Source organism: Lycium barbarum, chromosome 1 (genome assembly GCF_019175385.1).
Source record: "Lycium barbarum isolate Lr01 chromosome 1, ASM1917538v2, whole genome shotgun sequence".
Classification (NCBI taxonomy): Eukaryota; Viridiplantae; Streptophyta; class Magnoliopsida; order Solanales; family Solanaceae; genus Lycium; species Lycium barbarum.
This window is the reverse complement of record NC_083337.1, coordinates 149,100,302-149,114,146: the sequence shown is the minus strand read 5'-3', so window position 1 is coordinate 149,114,146 and position 13,845 is coordinate 149,100,302. Positions and strand designations below refer to the sequence as shown.

General features: G+C 35.2%; 1 protein-coding gene across 1 annotated transcript; it reads left to right on the top strand.

The window, feature by feature from the left end:
* Window positions 1-7,430: 7,430 nt before the first annotated feature.
* LOC132616142 (anther-specific proline-rich protein APG-like) lies at window positions 7,431-8,009 on the top strand. The gene has a single exon (XM_060330747.1). The coding sequence runs from the start codon at window positions 7,431-7,433 to the stop codon at window positions 8,007-8,009; it is 579 nt and encodes a 192-aa protein (XP_060186730.1).
* Window positions 8,010-13,845: the final 5,836 nt, after the last annotated feature.

Sequence of the window (13,845 nt, the reverse complement as noted above, 5' to 3'; positions counted from 1 at the left end):
CGCGAACCGCGAAACCGCTTTAAGTGTGTGAATATGTGTGAGTTTTCCAGGAGTGGAAGAAATATGAACGGAATGACAATTTATCAAAGCAGTAACACTTAAACAGTTTATATCAAACAAACAATTTATCACACAAACAATTCATAGCATGTAAAACAGTTTAGGCAAATAAAGTAACTAAGTTAGCACACAACGCCTAATTAAATCTAAGTCCGTTATGGATAGAACCTAAGTAGATTCCCCAGCAGAGTCGCCAAGCTGTCACACCCCATTTTAACCCGGAGGTTAAAATTAGAAGTACGACATATTGGAGATTCCTGTTTTTTGTTTTTTTGTTAAGGAGTCGCCACCTAATTATTTACGGTGAATTAGGACACCTAAAGTTTATTAAAGTAGTTATCTAAAGTGGATATTATTGTAAAGTCTACGAAACCAAAAAGATTCCAGGTAAGGGTTCAATTAGTCTAAAGGGAAGGTATTAAGCATCCTTTAAGACCCATTAATAATGGTTAACCGACCGGACTTATGTTAACTAGGATTAAGTATAAGTTATAAAATGTGAACATTTTATGAAAGAAAGTATGTTGAAAATCCGTTTGTAAATATAGTATAGAGTGTAAATGAGTTAACATGATATTTTAGCAAAAAGCCGATAAGTTTGGTAATATTTCATTAGATTTCAACAACTTTGGACCCTAATGAAATCCGAATGTTAAGCTTGTCAGCAAATTTTGAAAAAAACTCGGCTGATTTAAAAATGTATCTTAACTCATGCAACTTCCAATTGCTTAATATGATTTCCAAGGTTCAAGTTACTGCAGTATACTACTATCTATGATAAAAAGTCACTCCTTAATTACTAGTTATAGATGAAACTCATTATGCCTAAATAAACCGATTGTTAGTCCTATTGTTCACCAAATACCACACAAGCAAACAGAGGCAGTAAACTAACACAACGAAACAACTTAATGGAACATTTAGCTAAACATCTAATGCCTCCTACACAACCCGAACATGGAAGAAAACAGAGGCGCTGTAGCAGCCAGCTTGCGTTTGACATTCAGGATTTCACCCCTCCTCTTTCATTTTCGTCCAGATGCATTTTAAGAAAAAGCCAGGGGATAAATAGCGAGGATATGTGGATTCCGTAAGCGGCGTCGTTGAGTTTCAAAGAGGAACTCTTCGGCTCCGGTGTGGTCATGCAAATAAACAAAATAGAAGAGGAGTTAGTATAGGAAATTACCCATCCTTAACAATGTTAAAGGGAAGTAATAAGTAACCATGAAAATCATAAAGACTTAAAAACAAGCATCACATTAAGTTGCATTTTTTTTTTCAAATGGCATCGACCACCGATTACTATCCATTGCTTTAATTTTATAATACAGACGACATTCATGAAGTCTGATATACTATTGATAATTATTCATTTCAGTATAATCTATGAAAACATTGTACCCCCTTATGAAAAAGAAAAACCGAAAAGAAGTTTTCTACTCCAACTGCCTAGATGGCTGAAAGCAATGACTAATGGAAGCAAATACAGGATTAATTACAATACATTTGCTAAAAGCAATAAGGGTTAACCTGCTTAGTTAATATTTTTTTTTTTTACAAGAACTTGCGTTGATAATGAGTAATAAACATCAAATAAGCAACCCAATGCCAATCCATAAAAATATAATGTTTACTCATAACAGGAAATTAGTATAGAAGCACAACATGAAAAGAAAGAAATTAAGCCATCCCTACAGCCATTTATACACATTGACCATGTCATCATTGGAGAGTATTGCACTTTAAAAATATAATACATGTCCAGAATAGGTGAGACTTGAAACATTTTTATCAGTACTCCTCAAGGTAAACAAAAGACTAATTCTAATTCGAGTTCAAATAAATCCAAAGTTATACGCCAGGAATTCTAAGTTAGAAGATAAGTACCTCATTCTCTGTTTAAGTAAAGATACTAAAATCAGTTTTCCTAAGTGACAAATAAAGTAAAGAGTGAACAGAGTTTGGAATTTTTGAAATACCGCGCAAAGAATTATATTCTAACGTCATACGCTACTCAAACATGAGATCAAAGTCAATCACATACAATCCAAAATCAGGGCTTCTAATATAACTTATTGTCTATATTCAGATTTGAATAACCAACTGTAGTGATTGTTTAAATATATCTGAACCATTTTAGCCTTAATATATAGGTAGGATTTTTAACTCTGAGGCAAAAGAAAAGTTCAGACCATATTCTCTTGTCACACACTCAACCACAAATCAACAACATTCTACGTCATTCGTAAAACACAAACTAAAATTACGGGGGCCAAACAACGTCAGGGATTTAAAGAAAGATTCATATAACTCGAGATCATGATTTTTAACAGTACTTGAACACAAAAATAATACATTCAAGCACCAATTGCAAAAGAAACTGCTTGAACACTTTGGATATGATTTCTAGCTTCTAATCATGTTTGGGGCACAACATATGCAGAATATCTAAACGAATAAATTTCAAGCAAACTTTGAGAAGATGAGATTCGGTTAGTCTAACGCATCATTTCTAGCTCACAAAATACATATACTCTAGAAGAAAAGAAAAAGTTTAGATCTAACCTTTTTATGGCGCAGTGAACGGGGCATCGACGGCGTCGAATCTACTCTCGAACGCGAACGAACCCGAACCTGAACCCGATTAAAGTAACTAAAGTTTCAAAACACAAAATGAAAATAGAGTAATTATTGGTCGCGGCTAAAGTTCACCGGAAAAGGAGAAATCAAGTGTGGAAGATGGTATGTGTCCCTCCAAATACTCAATCATATTTTTTCTTTTTTTTCAACTGAATCGTTTTTCTTCATTTATAGAGTGAGGATGAAGAGGAGCGTATGAGAGAGAGGAGCGGGGGACAGAGGAGACAAAGGAAACAGAGGCATGGGGGACAAGAGGGAGTGGAAGGAGCGTGTGAGAGATGAAGGAAGAGAAAGATAGGGAGATGAAGGGCGGCTGTGAAGAGAAAGAGGAAGGATTTAGGTTAAAGGGAAAAGAGAGGGAGGCAGGGTGAGAAAGAAAAAGAAAAGGGGAGTGAGGGATTTAGGGTAAAAAAAAGATTGGGCCAGACCGGGTCGGGTCGATGACGGGTATGGGCTGGACTTATTGTTGGGCCGAAAGTGTGGGTTAAAAATGTGGGTTGGATATTAAAATGTGGGTTGTTTTATTTGGGTAGGGAAATAATATTGTATTTGTGTTTTGGGCCATTAATTGGATGAAAAAATATGGATCCTTCTTCCGCTATTTAATTTTTTTTTTTTGGGTTTCTAATTTAGTAACTGGTATAATATGTATCATGTAAAGACAATAAATAATTAATATGTAAAAAATAAATATTTTTCGAAGTGTTGTCTTGTAATTAATTTAACGAGTCCAAACCGGAAAAAATGAAACGATGACGAACATTTAAAATTTATGATAAAGTAAAGCTCGTAATGTTGAAAAATAGAAGTAGCGCAAATAATAGTAGTAATAATAAAGTATTTAGCTTGTCAGTAAATTTAGACGCCCGAGTGAATAAAATTAAATAAAGGAGGGACAAAATTGGGTGTCAACAAAGGCTTCAGACCAAAATAAAAAATAGAGTGATACGTTAGTTGTTATTTTTTTTGGGTAAGGCCCTCTTTTGTGATTAAAAACTTGTATTTTTAGGGGATTTTTGGTTTCAGATCCTCTTTTTTTTGGTCTGTTCGATCTCCCTCTCCCTTTATAGAGCAAGGAGAGGGGAGCGTATGAGAGAGCTGTTGGGCGTGGGAGATAGAGAGAAGTGGGATGAGCGTGGGTGAGTGGAGAGGCGTGGGGAACAGGCGTGGAGATGGCAGAGGCGAAGTGGGGGGAAACGTGAGGAGCAGGGAGCAGGTGAAGAGGTAGGTGAGGCGGTGGAGAAGAGAGAGAGAAGATGGGGGAGCGGCGGAAGAGGTTAAAGAAGGTAGGGTTAGATGATGATATGTAAAGTGGACCGGGTCGGGTATAAGGTGGGTAGTGGGCTGGACCGGGTAGAATAGGTAATGGGCTGAATTGTTTTTGGGTAGGGGAATAATGTGGGTTGGTCTGTTGAAGACATGGACTGGTTGGATTAAAACGTGTGGGCTAATTATTTGGGCCATTTATTTGGCTGAAATTGTTGGTCTTTCCCATCTATTTAATTATTCTGGGACTTCTAATTTAATAACTAGTACAACATATATTATGCGAAGACAATTAATAATTAATATATAGAAAAAATAAGGATTTTACAAAGTGTTGTCTTGTAATTAATTTAACGATTCCAAACCCGAAAATGAAACGATGACGATCATTTAAAATTTGTGTTAAAGTAATGCTCGTAAATATTGAAAAATAAAGTAGCGAAAATAATAGTAGTGAAAATAAAGTATTTAGCTCGTCAGTAAATTTAGAAGCCCGAGTAAATAAATTGAAATAAAGGAGGGACAAAATTGGGTGTCAACACTAACTTCATTGCCTGGTCCAAGAGCTATATCTTTCTTAATAACAATTTTAACTTTAATAACTTATGGATTCTAACTTTAATTCTAAAAATTGAAAAGTAAATCTAGTCAAATAAAGTCTACATTTAAGTTTTGAGGTTATAGAAATATTATGACTTAATAATTCTAACATAACTAAATAATTCTAACTTTGAAAAGCACAATTCCAACCAATTCTAAAAATTGAAAAGTAAATCTAGAAAAATAAAATCTACATTTTAGTATTGAGGTTATAGAACTACTATAACTTAACAATTCTAACTTTGAAAGCCACAATCTCAACCAATTCTAATTTAGAATGATCAATAACAATTCTAATAACTTATGGAATTCTAACAAAAAGCACAATCCAACAAAAAAAAAACTAGTCAAATAATTAAAGTATACATTTTTGCACATATTCAACATCAATAATATTACAAAGAATGATAACTAAGCTAACACAAATACATTGACAAAGAGCATGAAATATAGCACAATCTCAAGCCAAAAAAAAATGACAACTAAACTAGTCCAATAAAGTTTATATTTTTTTCACAAATTCAACATTAATAACATTGCAAATGATGTTTAACAAAGCTAAATAGATTAGCATTAGGCCTAAAATCTACAAATAAAACTAAAATTGAAAGAATTTTAAAAGCCCTAATTTAAGGGAAACTAACCTCAATTAATTAACTTCAAAACAGGTCTCGGGTTGGTGGGGATGGGCTGCGGAGGCGGCAGCGCTGGGCGGCAGGGAAATGGGCGGCGAGGCTGGGCGGAGGGGAGGGGGTTGGCGGGTAGCTAGGGTTTGAGGGGAATGGGAGTTTAATTGGGAAGAGGAGAAGAAATGGGTATGAAAACCCGTCTGGAAAGATTTTAAAGAAAAACTGACAGACAAAACTGACCCTGTCCGTCGGTTTTTCCCACACGTTTGACCAGATTTGACCCAAAAAAAAAAAAAAAAAAAAGGAAACCAACCCTGTCCGTCGGTTTCCTAAAAAAAAATTGTTTATTATTTTTTTAAAAAACAAATTGAATTGCATATTATTTAAAATATTTTTAAAAATAAAACCGACGTCGTCCGTCTGTATTATATTAATTTTTTTTTTAATAAAACCGACATGGGATGTCAGTTTTTTTTGGCGGATATATATTTCAAAATTCTACCAAAAAAACCGACATCGTCCGTCGATTTTATAATTAAAATAATTAAAAAAAATAGAAATGTAAAAAATCAACGCAGGGAGTCGGTTGTCCGTCGGTTTTTACTGCGTCGGTTTTTTGTCCGTCGATTTTTGGCAATTTTTTAGTCCGTCGATTTTTGGCAGTAAAAAACCGACAGACAACTGACTCCATGCGTCGGTTTTTTACATTTCTATTTTTTTTTAATTATTTTAATTAGAAAACCGACGGACGACGTCGGTTTTTTTGGTAGAATTTTGAAAATATATATCCGCCAAAAAAAACCGACGTCGCACGTCGATTTTATTAAATAATAATAATAATTAATATAAAACCGACGGACGACGTCGGTTTTATTTTTAAAAATATTTTAAATAATATGCAATTCAATTTGTTTTTTAAAAAATAATAAAAAAAAATTTTTTAGGAAACCAACGGACAGGGTCGGTTTCCAATTTTTTTTTTTAAATTTTTGGGTCAAATCTGGTCAAACGTGCGGGAAAAACAGACGGACAGGATCGGTTTTGTCCGTCGGTTTTTCTTTAAAAACTTTCCAGACAGGTTTTCATACCCATTTCTTCTCATCTTCCCAATTAAACTCCCATTCCCCTCAAACCCTAGCTACCCGCCGCCCCCCTCCCCTCCGCCCAGCGCCGCCGCCTGCGCATCCCGTCCCCACCAACCCCAAACCCGTTTTGAAGTTAATTAATTGAGGTTAGTTTCTCTTAAATTAGGGCTTTTAAAATTCTTTCAATTTTAGTTTTATTTGTAGATTTTAGGCCTAATGCTAATCTATTTTGCTTTGTTAAACATCATTTGCAATGTTATTAATGTTGAATTTGTGAAAAAAATGTAAACTTTATTTGACTAGTTTACTTGTTTTTTTTTTTTTTTTTTTTTTTTTTTTTTGCTTGAGATTGTGCTATAGTTCATGTTCTTTGTCAATGTATTTGTGTTAGCTTAGTTATCATTCTTTGTAATATTATTGATGTTGAATATGTGCAAAAATGTATACTTTATTATTTGACTAGTTTTTTTTTTGTTGTTGGATTGTGCTTTTTGTTAGAATTCCATAAGTTATTAGAATTGTTATTGATCATTCCAAATTAGAATTAGTTGAGATTGCGTTTTTCAAAGTTAGAATTGTTAAGTTATAGTATTTCTATAACCTCAATACTAAAATGTAGATTTTGTTTCTCTAGATTTACTTTTCAATTTTTAGAATTGGTTGGAATTGTGCTTTTCAAAGTTAGAATTATTAAGTTATAATATTTCTATAACCTCAAAACTAAAATGTAGACTTTACTTGACTAGATTTACTTTTCAATTTTTAGAATTAAAGTTAGAATCCATAAGTTATTAAAGTTAGAATTGTTATTGAGAATTCAAAGTTAGAATTGGTTGGGATTGTGCTTTTCAAAATTATATTAAAGTTAGAATTTGTAAATTATTAAAGTTAGAATTGTTATTAAGAATTCAAAGTTAGAAGTGGTTGGGATTGTGTTGTCTTAAGTTATATTTTAAGTTAGAATTCTTAAGTTATAATATATTTCTATAACCTCAATAATTTATGGGTATATTTTTGTAGATGGATCGTATGTGGATGTATAATATGAATAATAGTAATCGTTTACTTGATAATAACACAATTCTATACTTGTTAAATTTTTACCTACGATCAATATATCATTATTGAGTTATTAATTTTATGTATGCAGATGTCATCAGGTGGTAGTGATGAAGGTAGAGGTACAAGTAGAGCTAGAGGTACTAGTAAGAGAAAAGATAAGAGACCTATAGATCCTACATCTACTAGTAGTCAGTCCATTCCGTTCGCTCCACATATGCAGTCTACTCCGCCTCTTTTTTTTATGCCTGGCTCTTCTATACAGGCCCAGTCTGGTCAGTGGGTCTTTCAGCCGGCACCACCTCAGTCAGCATCATTTACCTATCCTACTTCTATACCTATACCTATGTATTGCCCACCACGTGGCAGATCTCCTAGCACATCGGCCATTTTGTCTCCTTCTCCTTCTCCAAATGGTACACCTCCAAGTGTATCTAATTTGCGCCTTAGAGATAGCAGTTCTGAGCCTGAGTCACTGCCATCCAACCAGTCTCAGACCCATCTTCGTCCTCCTTCACCTGCACCTGCACCTGCTCCTGCTCCTGCTCCTGCACCTGCACCGGCTCCTATACAGGCACCGATATATCATGGTTTACATCCGGGATATAGAGATGCGTCGGGTCGAATTTTCATCGTGCCTGAGGAAGCTGGGAAATATTGTCTTTTATAAAGTTTTCCTAAAGTTTTTTTTCATCTTAATCTAATATGCATTAAATTCTTTAACTGCAGGTTCTATCCAGATCACGACACTACAAAAGTCTTGCTGGATGTTATTCGGAGGCTTTATGGCGATCATTTTTATACTTCATGGGGTGAAATCCCATATGATACTCGACATGCTATGTTTAGAGAGTTTAACGTATGCATCTTACTATACATTTCATAACTTGAATTTACTTTTATATAAATCATATAACATTAGCTATTTGATTTGCAGATGTATTGTACATGGGATCCAATGGACAATGATAGGGTTGCTGCAAACTTTGAGAGGAAGGGGAGTGCAAGGTTGTCTGATTGGTTTTTGAGGGCTAGAAGGTATATGAAGATGCCCCAATGGCTAAACGCTGAACAGTGGGAGAAACTTAAGGCATATTGGGCAACTCCTGAGTTTATCGCCAAGTCTGAGCATGCAAAGGTTGCCCGTGCATCCCAGAAAGGTGGCTCTTTGCACACTGCGGGTGCAAGAAGTCAGGGGCACGTGGCTAGGACAATGGTAAGTAATTTTATACTTTTAAAGTTACCTACGATCAATATATAATTATTGAGTTATTAATTTTATGTTTAACTTTTTTTTTTTTTTTGCAGAAAAAAGCTACGGGACAGATGCCAACTCAGGATCAGCTATTCCTAAAGACCCACACAAAAAAGAAGAAGCAGGAGTCGGATCCGACCGTATGGGTTGAGGACAGGGCTCGTAATTCCTATGTGAGTGATAATTTTATTATTTAAGTAATTATATATAAGTTTAATTATGATATATTCGTTATATACTAAGTTTCATTTTTTAATAGATAGACGCAATTTATGGATAATGTGAACCAGTACAGCCAAACTCAGTCTGAGCATTCGAGCCGTCCTCCATCGGAATTAGAGATAGATTTTTGGTGTAGAGCAGTTGGGGGAGTACAAAAGGGTAGAGCGTACAGTTTAGGCCCAAGGAACAACTTAAGTCGCCTTCGGTCAGGATTGCGAGGTGAAGGGTCTTCTCGACAAGCCGAGGGAGTTGATGGTGTTCAGGTCGCAGCTATGGCGTAGCAAATTGCTGAACTTAATAGGAAATTAGCTGAGACTGAGGCAAAAAGAGTTGAGGAAAGTAACATCATGAAAGCGAGCTTTGAATCGCTCATGGCACAAGTTAAAAGCCACATTGCATGTGGACAATTTGGTATGCCCCCTTCTCCCGCCCCCTCCAACCCAGAAGATGATGATGACGGTATTACGTAGCCCGGACACCGGATGATCAGTTGTAGTAGTTTGGATTTAATAATGGACTTATGTTAAAACTAGTTAATGGTACTTTTGGTTGGACATTTAAATATTTCTGAACTTTGAAGGTCTATTTAGATCGTATTTGATGTGTTTAGATAGTGTTTGATGTGTTTTATTATTACTTAGGGTGATTTTATGTGTTGTAGCTCTTTTAGAATTGATTTGGAGCATTTTAAGTCTAGTTTTGAGCAGCTTTTGGTACTGGTTTCTGTGCAGGTGTGACTGCAGAAAATGCATGAATTGCATGCAGGAAATTTTCCAGAAAACCGATGAAAAATCGACTCAGTCCGTCGGTTTTCTGGAAATTAATTTTGGAAATTTTCTAGAAAATCGACTCAGTCCGTCGGTTTTCTGGAAATAAATTCTTAAATTTTATGAAAAAACCGACGCACTGTGTCGGTTTTTTCATAAAATATATATTGTTTTTATATAAGATCAAAAATCAGAAATTAAAAAAACCGACTCAGTCCGTCGGTTTTTTTAATTTTTTTTTTTTAAAATTATTGGATAAAACCCGACGGACCACGTAACCGACGCTGTTCGTCGGAAAAAACTGACGTTGTCCGTTGGTTTCCAAAAAGCGAGGCTATGTAAACCGACGGACCGTAAAGGGTCGGTTTCCCGTCGGTTTCATTAAAAAAACCGACGCGGTCCGTTGGTTTTCGTCGTCGGTTTTTCCCATTTTTTTAGTAGTGTAACTTGGATTGCCATGTCATTTGACACGTGGAATAATTTTATTGGATCATTTATTTGACTTGGATTGTCACATTATTTGACATGTGGCATGAGCCTGGACTTTAAGATGGGCTAATAGCTATTTGGACCTTGGGCTAATAAAGCGGGCTCATCATTTGTAGCCCAATTAAATGAGCTAGCCCTATGTGTTTAGAGTTAAATAATTAATCTAATTATATTAACCATAATATTAATTTGGACTATGGTCTTGAATTTGATATAGTCCAAATTATTTGATGAATTTAAATCCTATAAAATTTAAGTACTTACAAATGCGTCCTACTTGGACAATATATTAATACATGAGCTTGCTTGCTTTATTTGTTTAATGGCTTGATGTAGAGTAAGCTCAATGACTTGACTTTGAGAGGTGTACTCTTAAAGCTCAATTCATGCAAATAAATGGTTTATAATTTGCAGATTCTTTTCAATGCTTTCCCGTAGCTTAATTCATGAAAGGCCCATTATCCTGTAATCCTTATTGGATTAAAAATCTTTCACGTTGCAGGACAAAATTTACCATACATATTAGCTGAAATTTTGTTTTGTTGGACGTGAATATGGATCCAATACGTTTAGCAATTTGCGGACTTCAGTTGCTAAAAGAACTCTTGGACTTTTAGTAGGAAAAATGAATTACTTTACAACCTATTTGAAGAGATCTACGCCTTCTTGTCCTTATCCAAAAAATATTTGACTTATCAGGTGTTAGAGTTTGTTTTGAACTAGGTTGTCTCACTACTCTATAAATAACAGCTTTCACTATCAGTTATTCATAAAAAATAACCGACGAAATTGTGGAGGATCTGCTGAAAAGTCACAGCTAGTCGATTGACGTTAATTTTCGTAAGCCCCTTGAAAACCCATTCTGCTATTTTTTGTTCTTTCAGTTCATCTTTCCAAAGCGTGTGTCAAACATCTTTGTCTTTGTCATAATATTTTAGATTATTTGGTTAGGTCTTTTAATGATATTCAGTCAACAACTTTTATTGACTTTTCAAAATATGAAATGCTTTTGTCTTGCTCCATCTTCCGAGCGCGCTACATAGATAGATTGCTAACTAAAATAGTTTCCTTGTGACCAAGTCCACTTCTTTTTGTATCTTGTTTTGGCTATCATTTTTTTTTCACACTATGTGAATCAAATAGTGTAAAGCTCCTCCTATTCTAACATGTGATATTTTTTTCTTTGCAAGAAATATCCCTACGTGAAAGCATTCTTTGGCTTTTTGTTTTAAGCACTTTTTTTTTTGGTCATGCTAATTTCTTTCTTTATGTCACTTCAACAAGTACAATATAACTGTCTTTATGTCACAATCAGAAGGTAGTACTTTTGAGCCAAAGCTTGAAGTATTTACTTTTGTAAATATACAATTGAAGAATTCTTGAATTTGGTGTCTTTTATCACATGCTTTATCATCCATTTTAATTTTGATATGGCAATTTTTTTTTATTGAAAACTTTAACATGGAAAAAGTCAATAAAGAGGGTCCACATAATTATCATTCATGAAATTATTTGCTTTACCTTCCAATATGTTTTCTGTTTTGCGCTCGAATAAAATTGTTTTTTTAATTTCCTCGTTCTTCGGCAGCAACTAGATGAGAAAAAAAAATTGTCTCCTTTATCTTGATTGATGTTAGTTTGCAGTAATTTAGGCAGTGACTTATTCGTGCAGTTTATCATAAAATCAATAGATATCGACTCTAAGCCACTGTTTAAAAAAACTCTAAGCCGAAGACTTTTAATTCTGTCAAAGCAAAGACAATTACACCGTCGATGCCAAAGACTTTATTTTGTCCGAAGCAAAGACCAATACACCGTCGATGCTGAAGACTTTATTTTGTCCGAGTCGAAAACCCTGACACCGTCTAAGTTGAAGATTTTACTTTTGTCCGAGGCAAAGATCATTACACTGTCTAAGCCTTTATTTTGTCTGAAGCAAAGATCATACACTGTCAGCACTAAAGATTTTTACTTTCGTCCGAGGCAAAGGCCATTACACCATTTATTTTCTGAAGCAAAGACCATTACACCGTCTGAGCTGAAGACTTTATTTTGCCCGAGACAAAGACCATTATATCGTCTAAGCCAAAGACTTTATTTTGTCTAAAGCAAAGACTATTGCACTGTCTATGCTAAAGACTTTTACGTTTATATGATGCAAAGTCCATTACACCATTTGAGCTGAAGATTTTTTATCATAAGCAAAGATCAAAACACCCTTTATGCTAAGGATTGCAACTTTTGTCCGAGGCAAAAGCCATTACACCGTCTAAGACAAAGTCTTTCATGTCCGAGGCAAAATTATTACATTGTCTACGCTAAAGACTTTACACTGTCTGAGCTAAAGGCGTGACATCGTCTGAGCTAAAGACTTTACACTGTTTAAGGCAAAGACTTTACAGTGTCCATACTCAAAGAAATCGGTCATACAATGTTTGGATTCAAAACCACGGTTATTGCTTTACCAAGTTAACGTGTTGATAAACACTTTTTTTTGCAATTTGAATCATGGCTTACTTCAGAGATTCGATATCTTTTTCCTCCAAGTCACAATACCTTATGATATCGGACTATAAGGACAACAAGGTGGAGACGAGATTGTTTGTTGATACACCATCAGATGGCCAGTATGCTGCTCAATGGCCACCTTTGGGGAATCCATCTTGTTTGAATGACTGAACTCTTGAATACAACAGTCATTCGTCCAAGACATTACTTATCTCCTCCAATCATCATACTAAAACTGTTGCAAGTTCTTTATCATGCCTAGAGCGACGAATCATGAATCGAGAGATTAGTTGGAGTGATACTTTCACATTTGATAGTGAGTTTCACTACATTCATCGTTATTAGGAGTGGGCTGAAGATGTCCTTAGCAGGAGTCCCAAGACTTTGAAGGACGCAGAAAATTATGATGTTGTATATGGTTTAGTTTTCACTTATGGCTGTAATACAAACATCATGCAAGACTTCTTCTAAGCTTGGTGACCTCTTACAAAACATTACTTACCTCTGCTAGAGAATTATCTATATCACTTCGGGACTTACACGCAATTGGCGGTCTACCCATATTAGGAAGTCCTTACGAGTAGTTGTGTCCAATCGCTTAAACAAGATGAGTTGCCCAAGGTGGCCACTGAGCAGCATACAGGTCAACTAATGGTGTATCGACAAACAATCTCATCTCCACCTTGCTGTCCTTATGATTCGATATTATAAGGTATTGTGACTTGGAGGAAGAAGATATTACATCTCTGAAGTAAACCATGATTCAAATTGCAAAATAAAAATGTGTATCAGCATATTAACTTGGTAATGCAATAATCACAGTTTTCAATCCAAACATTGTATGGCCGATTTTTCTGAGTATGGACATTGTAAAGTGTTTGCCTTAGACGGTGTAAAATTTTTGCCCCGGATAATATAAAGTCTTTGGCTCAAACAGTGTAATAGTCTTTGCTTCGGACAAAATAAAGTCTTTGGCTTAGACGGTGTAATGGTCTTTGCCTCGGACAAAAGTAAAATTCTTTAGCATAAATGGTGTTATGACCTTTGCTTCAAACAAAAATAAAGTCTTCAATTCAGACTGTGTAATGCTCCTCGCCTCGGGTAAAAGTAAAAGTCTTTAGCGTGGCCGGTGTAATTGTCTTTGGTTCGGACAAAAGAAAGTCTTTGGCTTAGACAGTGTATTGGTCTTTGCCTCGGACAAAAGTAAAAGTCTTTAGCATGGACGATGTTATAGTCTTTGCTTCGACAAAATAAAGTCTTTGGCT

Coding starts and splice junctions, on each gene's coding strand:
- LOC132616142 (XM_060330747.1), top strand. CDS start 7,431: ATGTCATCAGGTGGTAGTGATGAAGGTAGAGGTACAAGTAGAGCTAGA.